Genomic DNA, 22,463 nt, shown 5'->3' with positions numbered 1-22,463 from the left:
CCCTGTGAGGTACAAGGAATCAGTCACTATTAAGTGGACTCAGTCACTGAGACTAGCTACACAATGGATGTATCTGAATCACAGTAACCCTTCCAGCACCACCCTACCACTCCCAGGAAAAAGTTGATGTGTGAGAAAAGAATTTGGAGACAGTCATGTAAGAGAGAGTTCTTAATTTTATGCTCATTTGCTACTACTCTGTTCCAAGGTGACCCCAAAGCTACTGTTCATTGTCATGGAAGTGTTATTTATATGCACACCACCACACTTTCTCCTCTCCAAAACACCTCTTTTCCTTCGAAGGACTGAAAGGCCCTTGCAGAGTTTGACCAGAAGCGCAAAGGATAGGGAGCTGGCTTATGCCAAGTCTGGCCAACAATGAACAGCAGTAGCTCTCCAGGATTTCAGGCAGATGTTTCCAGCCCCATGCAGAAATATCATGAACCTGCTACATGCAAAGTCTGCTGCTGAGCTACAGCCCCTTCTCTTGGTGTCAATCCTGCAGTTTGCTTAATGGCCTGAAGTTAAGTTAATCTGAGACCTCATAAAAGGAGGGTGGGCAACTTGCAGCCCTTGACTACTCTAGTCCAATTGCAAACTCTCTCTGCAACTAGCAAAACCAATCTGTCCATCCTTCAGTAGCCTGCTTTGTGGGGGAGGTGACTGAGAAAAAGATAAAATGGGATGTGGCCCCTAACAGGTTATCCCCAGTGGAATGTGGCCCTTGGCAACAACAAGCTTCCTCACCCCCAGTTCTATATATCAGCATGACCATAATCATTGCAGCAAGTAACAGAATAAATCCCAAAGGCACATCTATTCTAGCAAGTTTATGAAAATTTATAGGCTCTCTAAATTGACTAACGATCAGGATCACCAAAAGAAAACCCCATTCACTCCAGCTAACATTAATCAGAGCTGATTTCTTGGAATTCATGCTTCTCCAGTCTTCCAGATAGGTACCAGGGCTTTTAGTGGCTCATGCAGAAAACGTAAGAAGAAGATTACAGAATAACAGAAGAACAGTAAATGGAAATTAGAGAAAATACCTGATGAGACAAAAGTGCGCTAATTAGAAAATTCAGCTCCTTGTAATAGTTTGCTAGAGCATGAGACAATTCACATTTCTGTAAAGTGTGGCAAGCTTTTTCTATGCACTTTGCTTTTCAAAAAGCAGATAGTATGACCAAGCAAAGTGGTTTCTTTGGCTGTGTGAATTGTTAGAAGCAGACTGTTTGGGAATGCTAGAACTACTATTCTAGGAGGTGACATTTCACTCACACACACACACAAAAATGCCCCATTCAGTACAAAAATACATGAAATACAGTTAGAACATTTGGAAATACCCTGCTTTTCCAATAAATAGATCGGACAAGGGGAGACTTCATTGGTCCATTTAAGACAGAAATATCTATATTGGCATTCTTGGAGAACTGAGTCCTCCTTCAATCATCTCTACAAAAAACAGAAAACCTATCCATCCATCCATCTTGCTATTATACTGCCCCGTAGCCCAGAGGCTGTCTGGGTGCTTTGGACTAGCAAGTCTTTAGCTCTTCAGCCATAGAACAACACAGCCAGTGCACATCTGTTCACAAAATGTAGGCCCTGCTTTAGAGGTATTCACGTTGTTGTTACTTGCCATCAAATTGTCTCTGACTTATGGCAACCCTATGAATGAAAGTCCTCTATCCATGACAGCTCCACTCAGCTCTTGTAAATGTCAGGCTGTGGCTTCCTTTATGGAGTCAATCCACTAGGTTTCTTCTAGTGAGTACATAAATCTATATATCCATATTATCCAAACTGTGGGATCCAACATTTACTCCTGGCTCCAGTGATAGCTCCACATCAATCTTGCAACCACCACCTGACCCTAATATGAAATGTCAACCAAACCCCTCCTCTTCCGATTAATCCTGGTACTCTGAACATGCAGACACTATGACTTTATCGACAAGTCAGGGCTTTTTCCACTCCCCCATGCCCCAACAACTGCTCTCTGTAACATCTTGCCTGATAAGAGAGACCTGGAGACCTTGAATGCTTGCTCTCTTTGGTGATCTTAGGCTAGCCTACTAAAATGCATAACACCACTACAATTTTGGATATATTTTCTTATGGCCCACATAGCTACCTTTGCTTTTTACATAAACGCATAGTTTATTCAGACATTACAATAAACAACATGTATCATTTTGTATAATTCCAAATGATTCACTAACTGGTCTGCTTTTTAACTCAAATATTTATCTATGAAGTGCTCTTCTTTTTGTATTTAGCTTTCTGTTTGCAATTCTTTTTATTATTGCAGAGTTTACTTATCTTTCTGTAAAATAATATACCCATTCACAATTATGGGAATTCAAGATATCTGTACACTATCCTAACTTTCTTTCCATCTGAAAATATGTAACATTTTAACCTTAGGAAGGGAGCGTGCTGCCTGAAGAAGTTTTCTGCGATGCTGAGGATCACTGATACCAATCTCTCGAAGGTCTTGATCTTCCATAACATTGCAGCCCTACAAGAAAGCAATACAGTCATAGAACAAAACCCAAGAGAACGAAACTCACACTTCAATCCTGTTTAAGTTCCACAATTATGCATGAACAAAGAATTTGGCATCCTGAAAATCTATGCTTTAATTTTAATGCAAGTTTCTAGTTCTTGGCTGTAAACATTATCTTGAAGTTGTGTGGAAAACACAAAACACCTCAGTAGTCAGGGAGGGGAAGCATGATTTCCAGTGGTAAACATCAGGTTTGTTTTTGCCTACTCTTTCTGTGGAGACACAGAATTATGTGTAACATTATACAGATAAGAACTCAGCTTTTGTTGGCACAGAATTTGTGTTACATTAGTAAAACATTGTTCCTTTGATCATAGTTCCATCCTTGTCTCAATTAGAGAAAGGGAGCAACACAGGAGCCTTTACAAGAAAAATCCAAGGTTGGTAACCAGCTGTGTATAATTTTACATTACCATCTCAGAATCTCTCAGACCTATCAATATAGAAATATAGGATTTTTCTAGATTATAATTTGGGGAATCACCTCACAATATTTAGTCATCTGTTACAGGAACACTATCAGAAAATGGGGTTACACCCTTAGATGATACTATTATTACTCACATAATAGCTATTATCAAAAATGGATTTGGAAATGTTTCAGGCATCTATTGGCTTACACCTGGCATTATTATTTATTTACTATGGTTGAATTTGGCTTTCCTGCCAAAGTACTCAGTGTTGTTTATAGTTTTAAACTATAGCTTCCAATGCAAGCAATATGAGACAAAAGTATAAAGGAATCAGAAGCTGTAAATAAACATATTTAGATACCAGCTTTTTTAGACTGTTACATAACACAATTACATAATGACTGTGTGGAATGATCACTGCAAGAAACACTTCTTTACGACAAAAAGCCAAATGACAATTGATCCTAGCTAAACCAATGGAGAAGGCTTTCCTATATCAAACCTTTCTCCTGTGCAACCCAATGGAAGTGATATGATAATCTGCTACATCAATGAGTGGTTTAAGTAACTTTGGGGGGGGGGGAAATACATTGCTAGATGAGCACCCGCATACTTCAACAGTTCAAGCACTCATCCGTGTCTGTGCTGTGAACAGCAGACTTGCCTAAAGCTTTTTCCAACTATATGCTCATCTTGTCTTTCCTTTGCTGGAGCACAAGGCTATTTAAGGAAGTTTAAAAAAAAAAAAGTAGGGAAATTGTGAATTTCACTGCAGCCCCCCCCCCCCCCCGCAACAAGACTATTGCTCCCCCTTACACACATGCACACTCCCTCTCTACACAGCTTCCCTTCTTTGAAGCTTCTAATCAAGCCTTGCTTGACTGCTGCCTTTTATTAGATGGCTTTTAGATTTCTGTGTTAGAACCTTGTCTTCAGTATATTGAGTTTAACTTTAAACTGTGCTTTAGAGATGAATGCAAGTGTAAGGCACCTATGAATGGTTGTCCTGATTGTAGATTCTTTGCCCTTCTACAGGTCAATAAACCAATAGCCTGTAAAGGGAAAATATGTAATCATGGAGACCAATAAACATGCTTGTATCCAATCCCAATGAACTTGACCCTGCTGTCTAGGGCAAGGACCAATGGCCCTTTATGGAGGTCACTCTTGCTCCTACGGTAGCTGTACTCTATTGTTGTGCTGCTTCAATGCATCCAAACTAGATCTCATTGTAGACTTCCCATTTTCACCTCCATGCATCAGTGGCTGCATTGAAGGAACCACTGTCTCAGTTGTACCACATTCTCCCCAGCTATTTGATTCCAGCTATCTAAAACCTACTTTCACTGTGTGCTCCACTGTCTCTCTTTCTAGCCAATAAATTTTAGCAGATTGATTTACATGACCTTCCCATTTCATACATGCTTGTTTTCATCAGCCATCCCTTTGATCACAGCTTAACAATCCAGTACAGCCCCAGTGCAGTTTCAGCTGCCTGCCCTTTTGTCTCAGTCAGCCCTGCTGGTGTACTGCATGCAGGGAAAGCTCATCTTTGCTTCAATTCCCGAGGGCCAGAGAGAGAAAATTGAATTTATTTTAGAGCACAGCAACAAGCCAGGGAAGGTCAGTATCACTGTAATCTATCTTGCATCTCCATGGAGATAGGAGCCAGAGGAGTGACTTTCATCATTACACATTCTTTGCAAAGCTCATTATCCCCACATACGAAGTGTGGAAAAATGAATGAATGAATGAATGCACAATGTTTAATGAAGGCAATGTTCAGCAGCTGCTTTACTATACATTTTGTTTTATTAAAGAAAGTACAGACCCATCCCTGTGTTTGTGAAAACAGGAAACTACCCATGTAACTCATTATGTGTGATTAAGTACCCCAGCCTGCTGTTGAGCTGTGCGAGACAATGCACTTATGCAGATACCAAAAGGATGGAAGATGAGCCAAAAGTTGGGTCTTTCTACACTATAGTGGGAGGTTCTGCTTTCTTCTATACATTAGCGATAATGAAGAATCAGAACTCAAAGCTGGATAGTCAGAGGTACATACAAGCAAATAGCACAGAGTTTGAAGATCAGAGGACAAGATCATCTTCATGATAATGTAATGTTTAACTATTTTACTTTTTTGGTTTTATGTTTTTCTTAACTAGTGCAATCCTCCACATTTTAAAATAATTCAAAATATCATCAAAAGACCACTCCTAAGGTGTGTACTAAAATTATTTCTACACATAAAGTGATGGAAACTATAGTTAAAATTTTTAAGGTGGGTTATTGCTGAACTAAGCACTGCTTTATAGATAAAAATTCCTAAATCTCAAAGACCTCTCCTACCATATGAACCTGCCTGACAATTATTATTATACCTGGAGGCATTGCTCTGAATCTCCACACCAAGAGGTGCAGTAATAGGGCCTCCTTGGTGGCAGTGCCTCAGTTCTGGAAAGCTCTCCCCAAGAGGTCAGACTAGCCCTTTCATTGATAAGTTGTAAGCTATTAACATGGTTTTTATTTCATCTGACTTTTAATGTATTTTAATCCTGCCAGATGTTACTTCTGTATGCTGTTTCTGTTCTGGATTAAATAGTTTTAAAGTTTATCATATTAAGATTTTTATTGTTGTGTGTTGGGAACCTAAAAGGTAATAAAGAAATGTTGTTATACATATAATCAAAATATCACACAGTGCCTGGCCATTTGAAATCCTCATCTTATGTTAGCTGTCAATACGTTTGGCTAATATCAGCTGAAGGGGCAGAGAGGGAAATTTTCTAGTCATCACTGCAATGAGTCTATTCCCAATTACATTTCTTCTTAGCTTTATCACTTACAGAGGAACTGCACTGGATTAATGAACCTCTGTGAAGGCAGAGATAAATACAGAAGGAAATATTGCAGTGAATTTGCCCTCTGCTGAAGGTGTGAAGCCAGATATTTTTCTTTACACATGAAATCACAGCAGGAATTGCATGTTGTGTGATGGAAGCCATTTCACACTCGGTATGAAAGCATGGCAAACAAATAGCACAAGAGTCCTTTCTTTTGTTTGCCATGTCTACTGTGGGCCTAGTTTAAGAATCTTACATAGTATTGGGAATATATGCATAATGTGATGTTGCCATATTTTTATCAGTCTGCTGTCCACTGAATCACCAAAAATACAACAGAAAATTGCTGGTATTGTCTGAAAATGTATTTTTCTGATTTTCATGATGATCTGTTTTTGTCATAAAACAATCTTACCAAATAAAGGGTTTCCCATCCAACTTAAATGAAGTGTATTTAACAAAAAGATCAGGAAACCAATTCAATGGAAATAACAGAAGCAAAAAATATTTGCTTCCTTTTGGTTTTTTAAAATGATATGCTAGGAAGAACTAATACAAACATTTTGTAAAATGCAAAACCTGTCCGCATGTTTTAACTTGAAGTATCATCACTGATCAAACTACAGAGGTTTAGTGGATCTCGCAGACAACTTGTGTTCAGCCTTTAGTAACTTGTTTTTGTTTACACAGCCATCAAACTCTAAAATGTTAGAGTTAATCCAAGTAGCTTCATATTTATGTTAGTTTATGTTAAAATAGGTTAAGATACAATGTGCTTCAAAACGATTCCATGTCCAGTCCTGGCACACAACTATGTATCAGCCAAAAAGGTATACAAAACAGCAAACTGCCATATTTTCAAAAAGATTGTACACATTTAAAAATGAATAACACTCTTTTGGAGACACAGATGTCACACCTCTGTAATGTGTGTCCCCTTACATTAAAATCATGGTTTTGTCAAATGGATTTCCCTTATAAAACGCAAGTTTTTGCACCCTTAATCAGTATTGCTCTTCTGGAAAATATGAGCAAAAGGACAGAATCACTTTTCATTTTGTAGACCCAGTCCAAGACTTCTCAATATAAAACAAGGTAGAGCACATTACTATATCACACTGTTGCACAGTGCCAGTAAGATTTGCTTGCCCTTTGGTATCTTGCTGCTCGCTAGAGGAATAAGGGTAGTAATAGAAGGGTGGGTCTTTTGAAAGCAGCACATTCTACAATGTCTCGGGCTTCAGTGGATAAAGTGAGCACTTTCATTTGCTCAGTGAGACAGATTTTGACTAATTTCTGTTCCTGCACTGCTGCAGAAATGGTCAAAGCAGTGGGTATCTTGCTACCTCTCCAATAAAACATCCAGCATTCCTTTGAGTGTATAAAATAATACCATGCAGGACAGCTATCAGTATTTTAAATCTGTCCAGTAACTGTATCACAATGACTTATCAAGGATAATTTCTAAAGTGAAGCCAGTATAAGATCCTTAGATAATGATGCTTCAACAGAGGCTTTACTCAACAGCAGGAGCTCATTGCAAGTGACCCATGGGCACATGCACCTCCAGCCTTTGGTGCAGCCCTGCTGCTAAAATTCAGCTGCCTGGTGATGGTGGCATTACAAAGGCAGCAAAGAACTGTAGTTTGGCAGCAAGCCACCAAAAAGTGTAAGAAATTCTCATATAACCCCAGTCCTCTATCAGCTCCATTGGCTTCCCATCGAAGTCCGGGCTCAATTCATTGTGCTGGTTATTACCTATAAAGCTCTAAATGGCTTGAGACCAGGATACCTAAAGGAACGCCTTTTTCCTTATTTGCCCTGAGATCGGCAACAGAATCCGGGACCCTCCTTGAAGGAGGTTAGAAGACAGACTACCCGGAGGAGGGCCTTCTCTGCAGTGGTGCGCTATGGAATGCGCTCCCCAGAGAGGTCCACCTGGCACCATCATTATATGTTTTTCGGCACCAGGTTAAGACCTTTTTATTTAATCAATATTTTAATAAGTTTTAATATTGAATTTTATTATTGTATTTTATTAATTGCAGCCAGAGTGGGTCAACAATTTATTTATGCTGTTAGCCGTCCAGAGATGTTAGTAACTGGATGGCATGCATACAACTTTTATAAATAAATAAAATGACAATTTTAGTCTGAAAGCAAGCAAAATCATTCACTTCTAATCCTTAATAGCTGTTGGCTGCAGAAATTTGTACGAAACCACCAATGGGGAGGGGGGTGTTTTTCTTTTTGTTTGCTACTGACAGTGGAAGAAGCATACATGCCGCCTCTTGCAGGGGCATGCTTGTGTGAGAGTAGCTGGTGGCTTCACCAAAGCTGCATACCCCAGCTCTACAGCAGGGTGGGCAGCAAGTAAAGCTTCAGCAGTTTTGGATATCACCTCCCAACAATGCCAATCACCAGCCAAATAAGCTAGCTTCTGGGATTTCAAGTTCAAAACATTTGGAAATCTCTCTGCTCTACAGGATACCTGCACAACAGTATTCAATGTGCAATGTACAAGCAGAATCCACTGAAATCAACAGGCCTTACTTTCAGTTAACAGAGTTAGATCTTGACTTGAAGCACTATTCATCCAGTCCTGTTTCAAGAAAGTCCATAGACAAACAAAAAAGTGATTTTTCTAAGAGCAGCTGCTTTGGGACTTCCACTTGAACAGGTATTTGCTCTTTCTCAGTGTCATTGTCCATATGCTGACATTTCACTATCATTTTAGGAGCAGAGACTGTAGCAGAAATTCAGAGCATAAGAACAAGTAGTGGAAAAGTAACAATGTTCTATTTCTACAATCAGAAAGCTTGGGAGAGAATTTTCAGGGTTACTCTAATCTCTACACAGCATAATAGCTGGAAAGTCTAGAGAGGCTTCTATGTTTGACTCTGCTGAATTGCACCCTTCTCTCACATACCAGTGAAATGCTGGCCTTTCTCTACTGAAATGGCCGTTTCCTATTTAAACAGAGTCTATATCTTTCTCTAAGGTTACTTGTGAGAATTCCACTCTGCTTTCTAAAGCCCAATTGACTCTGCAGGTCTAAATGGCAAATGCTATTTTGGTTTTACTGATAAGCAACCAGAATGCAACACACAGGTAGAAAATCCATAGAGGAAGGAAAAGGCATTTTTACCTAATTGCGTCTTAGAAGGGATACACATTTTAAAGCCAAGGGTAGTCTTCCCCAGGTGGTCTGTTTCAAAGCAAGATGGACAGGAGACAGACAAATCTGGCAGAAATCTGTTTCACTGCATTGTTCAATTTCCAGTGAACTGGAATCATATGGGCAAAAGTCTTATGCAGTGTTCTGTCTGGGTATCTATTAGTTTTCTATTCTTACTATTCTTTGAAGAGACAGTACTGTACTTCAGTCCATGAGAAACCTGACACTAAACTTTCACAGCTGATCATTCGGCTAAGCCCTTCAGAACCCCAAGACCATCCATATAGCTATGGAAACACTCCAATTTATCAAGGTAAGGATCAAGGTAAACTTACAGTGAACTTAAAAGTAAAAAAATTTAGAACGAGAAATGAAAACACTTCATTGTTAATTAGTAGTTTACCTTCCTAACTTCCTTTAAAGGCAACAAGCATGATGGGTAAGCAAAATCAAACTGAAACAGAAAGATGTCAGCATATCTGACTCCTAAGAAATTTAACTATGTACCTTTACAGAAAACGTGTGTCCTCAACCAAAACTTTTTTATAATTGGCTCAATTTAGTTTAAAAACAAATGTGGCATTTTAGCAAACTGCACACAACTTTGAAGGAAGATATCTAACAAAAAATGGCATATACACTATGTAAAGACCAGTGATAGATGGATGAGAAGTGCGTGTACTCAAAAAAGGTTCCAATTACAGAAACTTTGCTGCAGTACAGAAAGTATGAATTCGATGCAGACAATATCTCTGCTATTGCAGGAGTACTACATTTTTGCTAGAGTTTAATCAATAATGTTTCTATACTGCCAAATAGCAGAGCTATCTGGGCAGTTTACAACAATTAAAACCATAAAATATAACATAACATACAATACAAAAGCTTAACAGTTTAAAACTATAGTATAAAATAGAAGTGGTTTCTTTGATGGATGGAGACTGTTCAACCTGCTCTGGATAGGGTTGTACTCCCCTTGAAAGAGCAGGCTTGGAGTTTTGGGGTATGTCTGCAATCATATTTGTCACTTGAAGCTCAGGTGTCCTCAGTGGCATGGACTTCCTTCTACCAGCTTCAGCTGGTAATGCAGCTATACCCCTATTTGGACAGGGAAGGCCTGGTTTCAATAATCTGTCCCCTGGTAATCGCTAAGCTTGATTACCACAATGCAATCTAGGTGTGGCTGCCCTTGAAGACTGCAGTTAGTGCAAAGTGAGGCAGCCAAATTAATAACCAGGACCTGATGGTCTGAACACATAACACCAGTTCAGGCCTGCTTGCATTGGCTGCCTATATGTTTTCAAGCCCAATTCAAGGTGCTGATTTTAACCTGTAAATCCTCATGGTTCAGGGTGCACAATACTTGTTGGAACACCTCTCCATGTACTCAGACACTAGGATCAAGATGCAGGGCCTCTCTCCTACATATCCGAGGAAGCCTCATTTGATGGCAACAAAAAGACAGGCCTTCTCAGTAGCAGACACCAGTAATGGAACAAGTTTCCCATTGAGGCTGTCATGGCACCAAATTTAGCAGGTTAAGACTGTCCTCTATGACAGGACATTTAATTGGCTTAAATGGTATTATGGCAACAGCTTAGCAGGTCTTGCGATTTAATTTGTGCTAGCTATTGTAGTTTTAAAAATTAGCTTTTAAATTTTGCACTGGAATTAGTATGATGGTCATAATCTTATCTACATTTTACACTGTACTTTTGCATTTTACGTGCTGCTGTAAACCACCTAGAGAGCTTCAGTTATTGAGTGGTAAAGAAATAAAATTAACAGTAACGATGATGATAAAAAGACCAAGTAAAACCTAACAGCAATACAAAAATTTCAAGTAAAGTAACAAATTTAAAGCAATACACGTTGAACAGCTAAAATCCCTGTGAAAATAGGAAGGTCAGAAAGAGCACAGCATAGACACCAAGCAAGCCATTCTGGGAAGTCTTTGTGAGCTGCCCCGAGGCTTCGGCGATGGGCGCGGCATAGAAATGTTATAAATAAATAAATAAATAAATTCTACAACTGGGGTGCCTCTCCTTAGTAACCATCCATTTCACTTCCTTTAGTAGAGGCTCCTAGAGATGGAGCAGTAAGGACAACTGAAGGATCTAGGCAGATATTTATGGGAAGAGATGTTCTTTCAGGTAACCTGAAAGAGATTTTCTTTCAGGTAAGCCACTTAGGATTGAGAATGTTAATGTGAGCACATTAAACTGGGCCCAGCCATGGATTGACAATTAATGCAGATGGTAAAGTACAGGCATAACAGGTACTTTGGCTATCCTGCTGCTTTCTTCTGGGCCAGCTGAAGTTTCTGGACTGATTTCAAAGTCAGCCACATGTATTGCAGTGGACCAGCCAAGAATTCACCAGAGCATGTCACCATGTGACTGTAGCTAGACTATCCTGTCCAAATAAGGTCACAATGGGTATACCAGCCTACTATTATAAAAGCTGCTTCATGCCACTGAGTCCACTTGTGATTCTGGTGACATTATTGCATCTAAAACCAGGCCCTCCTCTGAACCCTTTCCAGCTCGTCTACAACTTTCTTAAACTATGGTGCCCAGAACTGGATACAGAACTCCAGATGAGACCTAATCAGTGCTGAGTAAAAGGGCGGGGGGGGGTAGTACTTCATGTGATTTGGAAGTGATACTTCTATTACGGCAGCCTAGATTAGCATTTGCCCTTTTTGCAGCAACATCACATGGTTGCCTCATATTCAGCTTCTCCTCTACAACAATTCCAAGACCCTTCCAACTTGCAGTATTGTTGAGCCTATTCCCCATCTTGTAATAATGCTTTTGGGTTCTTTCTCCTAGCTACAAAACTTGGCATTTGTCCCTACTGAATTTCATTCTGCTGTTTCAGCCCAGTGTTCCAACCTATCAAGATCACCTTGAATCTTCTTTTTGTCTTCCAGGGTATTAGCTATCCCACCCACTTTTGTGTCATCTGCATGTTTGATAAATGTTCCCTGCACTTCTTCATCCAAGTCATTAACAAAAATATTGAAGAGCACTTGGCCCTGCAGTTACCTTGCCCTTGTTTGAAAGTGCCATCAATGAGCACTGTTTTGAGTCTGATTCTGTAGCCAGTTGTAGCTCCACCTGATTGTTGTTCTATCTAGCCCACTTTTTGCTAGTTTTCTAATCACGATATCATGGGGACATTGTCAAAAACTTTGCTAACGTCAAGATAGATTATGTCTACAGCATTCCCACAGTTCATCGGGGAGGTTACGCAATCAAAAAATCAAATCAGATTCATTGGCAGGACTTGTTCTTGAGAAATTCATGCTGGCTTCTAGTAATCGCTACAATGTTTTCCAGATGTTTGCAGACTAACTACTTCATTATTTGCTTTCCAAGGGATTGGTTTCAGACTGATTGGTCTGTAGTTCCCAGGTTCCCCATCTTCTATATGGTTTTAGATAGTAACAACATTAGCCTTTCTCCAATCATCTTCACTTCCCCTGTCCTCTATGATTTTTCAAAGATAATAGACAGTGGTTCTAAGAGTTCTTCCACCAGTTCCTTTGGACTTTAGCATGGAGTTTATCAGGCTCTGGAGATTTGAACTCATTCAACCCAATTGGATGATCCATACCCATTTGCCTATCAATGTTGAACTACCATCCTGCTCCTTTAGCTTGTACTTCCCTTCATTAGGAAGCTCTTAAAGGCATGTGGAATCAAATTATAGGATGTAGGTTTGTATATGATATAGGTTTGGACATGATATACAGTACATGTGAACCTGACCTAAGAAATGTAGCAAGGTCAGAAGTAGCATTAATCTAATTTAGATGTACAATCAATTGCTGATTAGATTACTGTGGAGAAGCTTCTAGAAAAACTCTTAGGCTGCAGATGAACCAGCTAACATACATGATGATGTCTGGCTGCTGCTTAGAAAGTAGTTTACAGCACCGGCTGGGGATCACCATCTCCTTCCCTATGTGCCTACCCACTCCTTAAGATCTGAGGTGGAGATCCTTCTTCAGGAGCTCTCCTGGAAGATTAGGAGGGTGGCTACCTGGAGAAGGGCCTTCTCTGTGGTGGCGCTCCAGTTATGGAATATGTGCTCCAGAGAGGTTCGTCTGGTGCTGACACTCTATTCCATTTGGCACCAGGTTAGACCTTTTTATTTTCCCATTATTTTAATGTTTGATTGGTTTTAATGTGGGTTTTATCTTATTGGGATTATCTGGATGCTGCACTTCATTTCATTTTATGCTGCTTTTACTGTAAGACTGTCCCAAAACGCTTATAGTAAAAGTTGGACAGTATAGAAAAGCTCTGAATGAATGAATGAATGAATGAATGAATGAATGAATCAATCAATGAATGAATGAATGAATGAATGAATGAATGAATGAAAGCTGAGAGGAACATTTCTAATATATGGACCAAACTATGCATGGCAATGAACATTTCCCTTCTTGAAACATCTGTAGCCCCCAAAACTTGCATCTGTAGCCCCCAAAACTAGCTTTTTTGGATGGGGCAAAAAGCAGCTTTACACTTTGGTAAGTTTCATTAAAGAAAATGTCATGGGGCAAAAGTCTTATATAGTTTCACCCTAATCTGAGATGCAAATGTGGTATGGTAGTTAATACCACATTTGGTGCAGGACTGGGATTTGGGAAATCTGGGTTCTAGACCTCACTTTTGGGCCAGTAACAGACTTTTAGCCCAACTACTTCACAGGGTTATTGTTGTGATGATAAGATTGAGAGGAGGGAGATGTAAACTACCATAAGTCCCTTGAAAGAAAAAAGGCAGGAAATAAATTATTATGAGTTATTACATTTCTGTATTTCCCATAGCTAAAGCTTTCTTGACAGTTTACAAAAGGTATAAAAGCAATAAAATACAGTAGATAAAAACTAATGAGTTAAAATTAATTTAAAATAGCATGAAAACAGCAAAAGACAATTAAAAAGACCGGGACAAGAATAAAAGACACCTGGCTAATTGTTTCATGTCCCTGAATGACCAGAGAGGTTTTTAAGGCCTTGGCAAAGATCTGTCTTGACCTGGCATACAAATGGTAAATATAATAAATGAATATATATTGCAACAAAAGTGATGCGCACACAATAACAATGCCATATAAGCCTGGAATGCAAATTATGCTAGATGTCTTTCTTTTTAAGACAAGTCACTAGTTACCTATTTGATAGAAGGCAAGCAGTTTCAAAGCATTACTCTGAATACAGAATTTTCATATTTAATAGGGACAAGACAGGACAGGCATTATTAAAAACATAAATTCATTATGCTTGCTAATGCATTCAAGGTTGCTGTGGCTCTAAGTTCTGCTCCTGTACTTAAGGAAAAAAAAGAAAAAGCAAGTCCTGGTAACAAAGGGCTACAAACAAATCAAAATTGACACCAAATTACATTTAGCTAAATTAATGTCAGAACATCAAATTACTTTTGAACATCCTCTTCTTTAATGCCCTAAAACTTTAGCTCATTCCTCCAACTAAAAATAAAGGCAGAATAGCCTAGGGCTGTACATGAACAGATTTGCTGCTGGCAGTCTTGCTAAATCACTGTAGTTCTCCACACTTTTTATGGGAAATTCAGCAGAAAAAATTGAAAGAGGCAAAACAAAAAAACAAAAAACCCCAGACTCAAATCTCATAAAGCTACTTGCTCCTCACAATTGCTTAATGTGGATAACCATATGTTTAACTATAGCAAAAGGGATATACTGGCCTAGGGATGTGACATCTTCCAACCAGTGCCTCAGAATTGTTCCCAGATTGTTGGTTCTAGTAAACTCAATTTTAACAGTTTCTTGGGGCCAAAAACATTACTAGATTCATTCTCCATGAACAGTTTATTTTTAATTGGCTTTTGAATTACTTTACTGTACATAACTCGTAGAATACCCCAAATATATATATCCTCACTGTTTAGATGATGGCAACACCACCGGAGACTTTATAGTTTGCTCTTCTCCTGCTCACTCCATCCTTACTCACAAGCACAGCAGTTTTTCTAAGGACATATCTTGAAAAGTAAACTCTCACTCTTGCCTATAGGGCTTTATATGAGGTAACAGCTAACTCCCCTTGAAAAAAAGAGACTGATGTCAACACAATGTAGAAAGCTGCTTTTTATTATCATTAGTGAAGCAAAGTTTTCTTGAGAGACTTTTCATGAAACTGTAGAAGAAATGACTGCCCATATCATTTCTGAATCACTAGACAGAAACATAGAATCATAGAAAAGTAGAGTTGGAAGGGGCCATGAAGGCCAATGGGTCCAACCCCCTGCTGTTGCAGGACAGCAATTTGCACCATCCCACTCAAGATGGTTGTCCAGTTTCATTCTGAATGTCTCTAGTGTGGGAGAGCCCACCACCTCTCTAGGCAGCTGGTTCCACTGTCATATTGCTCTGACAGTGTGGAAACTTTTTCTGATGGTTCATCTCCCTAGAAAACAGGTTAAAAATTAAGGGATTCTAGGTAGTGGCTGTATAATAATGAGACCAACAAAGGTGCTATTATGGCATCTGCTTTCACCAGCTCTTTTTTTGGTATTTGAACATCTTTCAATTGTTTTTGAAAGATCTTATCACTAATAGCTAACTTTCTGTACACAGTTTTTCACTTTCCAACATTCTATCTCATTGCTTTCTTTGCCAATATTATGTACAAGTGGGATTTGCAACAAATGTTGCAGTTAGAAGTGCTTCTGTTCAAGATTTGAACTGCTCTATTCATTCTCCTCCCTCAATTACTCCATCTGTCCATCAACATTCTGGGGCTGCTAAGGATGTTCAGTCTTCACCAAGGTTTTCTGGGGTATCCCTCCATGCTAGAATTCATTATTTTGTACTTCCACAAACCTGACCTCCCCTCAAGTTTGCTAATGCTTTCCTCTTGTGCAGAGCTGGCTCCATTTTAGCCATAAAAGCATGAGTACTCTTGGCTAAAGAACAGTTCTGCATCAAACTATATAAAATAATTTGGTTTTTGACAAGAGTTGACACTTCATTTTCACATTGTTTTTTGTGTTTCACAGCTTAAAAATCATAGGAAGGCACACAAATCTTTGGGGCACTTTGCTGTTCACCCCTGTGCCTTGTACAACTAGCTAGAAAATTGCTCTATAGCACATTTTTGTCCATGGTGTACACATTGATTTATTCCTGTCTTTTAACCAACAGCAAAGCCACACGTGTGAATGTGCCCTTTTAAACCATGTTAATGAGCCTAGAGCAAGGTATTTGCTGAAAACTTTAAAAAATACAGTTGTATCAAGACAATCAGGCCATCTGTCATGTTCACCAACATCCTTAGGAAAGTTTTTCAAAGCAGCATACATGGATTTTACAGAAATTAATACTGTTTTCCCTTTAAACACATGATTATCTAATTATATCTATTTCAATGTGCATAGGCTTCTGGAGGTATTGACACTCATCTTATTCTCCAGAACAGATGCTGAAGGTTGGTCCTGATGGTATGTTACTATCTGAAAATTCAGTAAGCAATATCTCCCCTTCCCCTCTCCCATAAGAGAATGAGTCACTTACTAGAATTTAATAAAAATGCATTGTAACAATTGTTTTCTTACAGCAAATTACTAATGGATGAGAAAAGGTTCAATGCTATGCCTCCATCTGCCCCAAGTCAGTAGTGCATCCCATGCAGATCACCCATTGTGGTGGGTTCTACAGGCTCCAGCTAAGGACCGTAACACCATGCGAAAAATAAGAGGCCGAACTAATGAACATCTTGCACAGTAATGGTCAGTCATCTATCAAGAAAGGGATATTTAAAGCACACTACCAAAAACAGAGCTGGGCTACCTCTAAATAAAGTAGTGGTGGTTCAGTATAAGTGACTGAATTTGATTCAAGAGGAAATCACATCCCACATGAGGCAGGTGGAAAGTGGAGCTTTCAAGTTTAGCCTTTAGCCTGATCTGCCTAGTGGAAATTTATCAGACAGAAGAACTGAAGGAAAGAACATGCACCTGCACTTCTCAAGTCAATTCTTGTTAAGAATCAATTCTTGTTACAGTAGTTTTAAGACAAGGCTATACAGTAACCAGAAAAAGGTCCTATCTGCTTCAGTTAATCTAATTAGGTTTTTATCTACTTTATTTTGACTTTAACTAACATAATAGCAGTACATTAAACATCAGTGAGGTATTAAACATCTTGAGTAATTTCATCATCTTTTTACGGTGTAGTTAATGGTCATTATCCTGTAGATGTTTAATTTCATTAAGTCCATTCTGAAAGGTTGAGGTGGGTAACAAATGAACAAAGCTGCAAGTAATATGTACCAACATATTTTTCTATCATTACAGAACCATGCAGCTACTATATAACATGCATCCATTTCACAGGTTTAAAATGATTTTCAGCTGCAGCTTCTTCTGAAAAAGATTCTACTTTATAGGTGTGAAATTGAGTCCAAACTGTCCAAAGTCATTAAATGAGCTGATGTGAGATTTGAACCAATGTCACTACCTCATCCTACTATCAAAATGGCTTCCAATTGTCATCCATTTTTCACTTATTCTATAATTTGCAACATAATTACAAGGAAAAAGTGTTTTATCTATTTTTACCTTGCTCCTACCCATAAAGGCTTCCAGAACAGCTACAAATAATCAGTAAAAGGCAGTCCTTTCCTACACTTTCACAATATAAAAAATGTAATATAACAATATATCTGTCTCAAAAATAGTACCCCTTGAGTAAACATTTTTTCCACATAAAACAGACATTTTAAATATCAGTAGACATTCAGTATGAGGATAAAAGAATCAAAGGGAGAAATAGTACTTTCCTCCTTGATCTTACAGTACAAAGCAGCTAAGGCATTTCCTACCACTCAAAACAGGACTGATTTTATAGAAACCATATAACAGGTATTCGGTATTGAAGGGAACAGCCAGTTTATACAATTATAGTAAGTTATGGTTTTTTTTGTGAGTATGCTTGGCATAATCATTATTTGCTACAGCTTATATTATTCAAAAAGCCTGGAGGAATGTCATCCATGGGGTAGTGATGGGTCGGGCATGACTTTGCGACTAACAACAACAACAAAATATTAGCCAAAGCCAGGAGTCTTGGCTTGTTGAGGGGGTAAACAATCTACAGATAACCTTATAACAGTCCATGGATTATTTCATGGTTATTTAACCCTCCAACACGTCACCTGTTTGGATAGTATGGTAAGCCATGGCTGTACAGTGATTAGGCAAGTACCACCCTAATACACCAGGGCTCACAAAACACTACAGTGGCATGTGAACCAGGTCAACGTGTCAAGGGTCCTGCAGAAAGATGATGCTGTGATGATATCATGCATGTCAAAAACTTTCCACCAGCTGACATACATTTGGTTTAGTTGAAAGGAGTCACTCCAACCCATGTAGCACTGTTTCTGTGGAGAAATGGGAAAAGTGACTGGCCTGGAGGAAACTTTACATGTGTTGAAGTGCTTCCCTTAAGACAGAGTTGACAACATGTTTGCTAGAGGATACTGCTAGAACAGTCAAATGCCTAAACAGAGAATAGAAACAAAATAAAACAGTTTTGGTTACTCTTGCATGTAGCACTAGCTGTGCCACATGCAGCACTACCTTAGCCATAGCAAAAAGGTTCAGTGTTCATCTGCATTTCGATATTGAAACTTTTCATAAAATCATACAAGAGTTGAAAGAGGCCAGAAGGTCATTGGGCCCAAGCTCCTGCTCAGCCCAATATCCAAGTAAAACCATCCCTCTCAGGTGGCTGCCCAGTTGCAACTTGAAAGTTTCCAGTGTGGGAGAGACCACAAGCTTCCCTAGCTCATTGGTTCCATGGTTGCACTGCTCTAACTATTTGGAAACTTTTCCTGTTATCTACCTGGAATTGAGCTTTCAAGCAACTTGAGCCTATTATTCCACGTCCTCCACTCTGGGATGATCGAGAAGAGAACCTGTCCTTCCTCTTTGTGACAGCCTTTCAAGTACTTGTAGAGAGCTATCATATCTCCCCTCGGTCTTCCCTTCTTGAGGATACACATGTCCAGTTCTTTCAATCTCTCCTGAGATGGCTTTGTTTCCAGTCCCCAGATCATCCTTGTTGCCCTCCTCCGAACCCTTTCCAGCTTGTCTACAACTTTCTTAAACTATGGTGCCCAGAACTGGATACAGAACTCCAGATGAGACCTAATCAGTGCTGAGTAAAAGGGGGGGGGGTAGTACTTCATGTGATTTGGAAGTGATACTTCTATTACGGCAGCCTAGATTAGCATTTGCCCTTTTTGCAGCAACATCACATGGTTGCCTCATATTCAGCTTCTCCTCTACAACAATTCCAAGACCCTTCCAACTTGCAGTATCGTTGAGCCTATTCCCCATCTTGTAATAATGCTTTTGGGTTCTTTCTCCTAGCTACAAAACTTGGCATTTGTCCCTACTGAATTTCATTCTGCTGTTTCAGCCCAGTGTTCCAACCTATCAAGATCACCTTGAATCTTCTTTTTGTCTTCCAGGGTATTAGCTATCCCACCCACTTTTGTGTCATCTGCATGTTTGATAAATGTTCCCTGCACTTCTTCATCCAAGTCATTAACAAAAATGTTGAAGAGTACTGGTCCCAGGACTGAGTCCTGTGGCACCCCACTTTTTCCCTCTCCCCAGTTTGAGAAGGTGCTCTTTGATTCTGTAAGCCAACTGTGGATCCACTTGATTGTTGTTCCGCCTAGCCCACCTTTTGCTAGTCAGGGTATCAGCGGGACACGTTGTCAGTAATTTTGCTAAAGTCAAGACAGATTATATCCCCAGCATGTGCACAGTTTATCAGGAAGGTTATCCGATCAAAAAATGATTTTATGATAGTTTCATCTCACATTCTGACAGGAAAGGACTAAGATTCAAAGCTCCCATTATATTTAATCTATCCACTTTGGTTTCTTCATAATACATACGGAGAACAATTTTAATTGATTTAATTTATTATTTATTTTAAAACCATCTTTCAGCCTAAGAGGGAATCCCCAAGTAGCATAGAAAACAAATATTTAGAACCAAATTAAGAGTATAATTATATTAGAACTGAAAAGAGCAGGATCAACCATCAACATCTGCCAGAATAAAAACATTTTTAGTGATGCCTGAAACTAAACTGAGATGGTGCTAATCTACCCTACCTTTGTGTTCCATCAACCTAATCTCTTCCGATTGTGAGACTATATTAAGGCCTTTCTAAAAGATTGTAATGTATGGCAAGTTTATATTGGAAGAGATGGTCTTTCAGATATTCTGACCCCAGGGTGATTAGGGCTTTATAAGTAAGCACCAACTCCTTGTTGTGGACTCAGAAACAAATCAGAATTCAGTGCATTGATTTAAGACAAGTATAACACAGGACTATAAAATATTCATCATAAAGCAGTCTGTTAGCTGCATTTTGTACCAACAGCAGTTTCACAGCAATCTTCAAGAGGAACCCCTTACCTAGTAGTAATCTAAACAGGCATTTGCCCTTTGTTGTAATGCTACAAGGCAACTGATGTGTCTTCTGCACCACTTAAAAATCTAATTTTCAGAGAGTGCTCTCAAGACTGCAGCAATAAAGCTGATTGCATGGCAACAGGCCAGCACAGAAGACAAGCAATGGAGAGTTTGTACACCTATGGATGACCCCTAAACATTCCATCCCACAGAAACTCATGACTTTAATTGTAGTCAGCAGACCATTAGGTGTACATAAATCTCTCACTTGAAAAATTATAGGCAGCTATAGGCAGTTTGACTCTGCTTTAGGGTAGAAGAAGCTGCTCAGCAATAGTAAATGGCACTAAGTGAACTGCCACATCTAAATCAAAGGAATTTACAAGGGTAGCAAACCTCTTTCAATAAAGAAAATTATCAAGGAAACCATAAAATATTGGATTGTATTGATCAAACTTTCTCTTTTATGTGTTCCTCTAAAAGATATAAAACTCAAATCCAGCATTTGAAAGGTTGGACTGAGAACAAGTACTGCACTTTAGAATCCATTTTACTGAGGAAATCTCAGTTGGATGACCCTGATGTAAAGCTCTAGGTTCTCTTGTTACAGGAATACCTTTTGGGTGATATCTAGATGTTCAGTTTGGGAGATATAGGAGTTGCTTCCGTCTCTGCATTGAGTGATAATTTACTATGTAATTTGGCAACATACACATTTAATTCAATAAAGTAGTGTAACTAAGAACATACTGTGCAACTCTACACAACACAGTGAAACACGTCTATAAAAACACAGTATTCAGATAAATTATTTTGGATTTTCAAAGGATCACTGTATCAGCTTCTTATAACTTTATCACAGTGACCAGGAGATATAATAGTATCCAATTATTTCATTCCACAAGCTCAAATGATGATAGTGCAGTTCTGCCACATCTTTCCATTGTACAGTGGGTTACACAAACAGAATGCACAACCGGTTGTACAACAGACTGCACAAATGAAATATGAAATTGTGTTTGGACAAGGTAACTTTCGTTGGACTCTCTCTCATGTATAATATTCTAGAAGTTTATTATTCTGCAGACAATGTCAATTGCAAATACAGTGTTAGACAAGGTTGGCAGGTTCAAAGTCGTAATTAATCTTTTTCCAGTGATTGTCCCTAGCAATAAGCATAGGTCAATGAAATTTTTATTTATGTCCAAATGAAACAGAACTGATACTGGTAGTAAAATCAAAAGTACTCCAATAATCTTACTGAAAAAGAGTTGACCTTGTTTCACCATAGATGAGTGGTTGTCAGCATACCATGCACAGTTCTTTGAGCTGCTAAAATTTCTTGCTGTGTCAATACCTTTAATAGCCTTCCCCACTTCTTAAATATAAACAGCCTAAGCAAATTGATGATACTGGGCAGGATCCAGTACTACCATTATTATTTTTATTTATTCTATTTATTTAAAAATGTTATATACCATCCACTACAAAATAGCCTCAGGATGATCCAGTGGTAGTTCAAGCTACCTCTAGCATAATGCCAGCAGGGTATGGTAATGCAATGGGTTTCCTTGAATTAATATATGACAAACAAGCACCACTATTGATCTAGATATATTCCTTGGAAAGTCAAAATGAAAAATATTTATTTGCACAGCCCTATGCAAAATGCATTTACATTGCCCTCTTGGCACCAATATTAATCTCCATGCTTGAGTGATTCTATTTTACCCAAATGAAGCTATTGTTTATTTGATTTCAAGTTTGTAAAGCTATAATTGGACAGCATCAGGGAGGTGGGATGTCATTTAGTTTTCGCTCTACCATGAGTCAGGATATCTATATTGCATTTTTATTCCTTTACCTTGAAAGGATTATATACTCTGCCCAGGTGTCTTTCCCCATTGCTGAATTGTTGTTTGACCTGCAGAATCTTGAGCATTAGGAACACTACTT

The 22,463-nt window shown here is 38.8% G+C and overlaps 1 protein-coding gene across 8 annotated transcripts in view; it reads right to left on the bottom strand.

Annotated features, from left to right (window-relative positions):
- The window catches only part of ANKS1A (ankyrin repeat and sterile alpha motif domain containing 1A), a 163,092-nt gene that overhangs the window by 20,318 nt on the left and 120,311 nt on the right, over window positions 1-22,463 (bottom strand). For all 8 annotated transcript variants that reach the window (XM_044444690.1, XM_044444699.1, XM_044444657.1 and 5 more), the window contains one exon: window positions 2,429-2,527. In XM_044444690.1, coding sequence (XP_044300625.1) covers window positions 2,429-2,527 — 99 coding nt within the window. The remainder of the gene's footprint in view (window positions 1-2,428; window positions 2,528-22,463) is intronic.

Source organism: Varanus komodoensis, unplaced genomic scaffold, assembly GCF_004798865.1.
Source record: "Varanus komodoensis strain SLA01 unplaced genomic scaffold, ASM479886v1 scaffold1, whole genome shotgun sequence".
Classification (NCBI taxonomy): Eukaryota; Metazoa; Chordata; class Lepidosauria; order Squamata; family Varanidae; genus Varanus; species Varanus komodoensis.
This window is presented reverse-complemented; position numbering and strand designations above follow the sequence as displayed.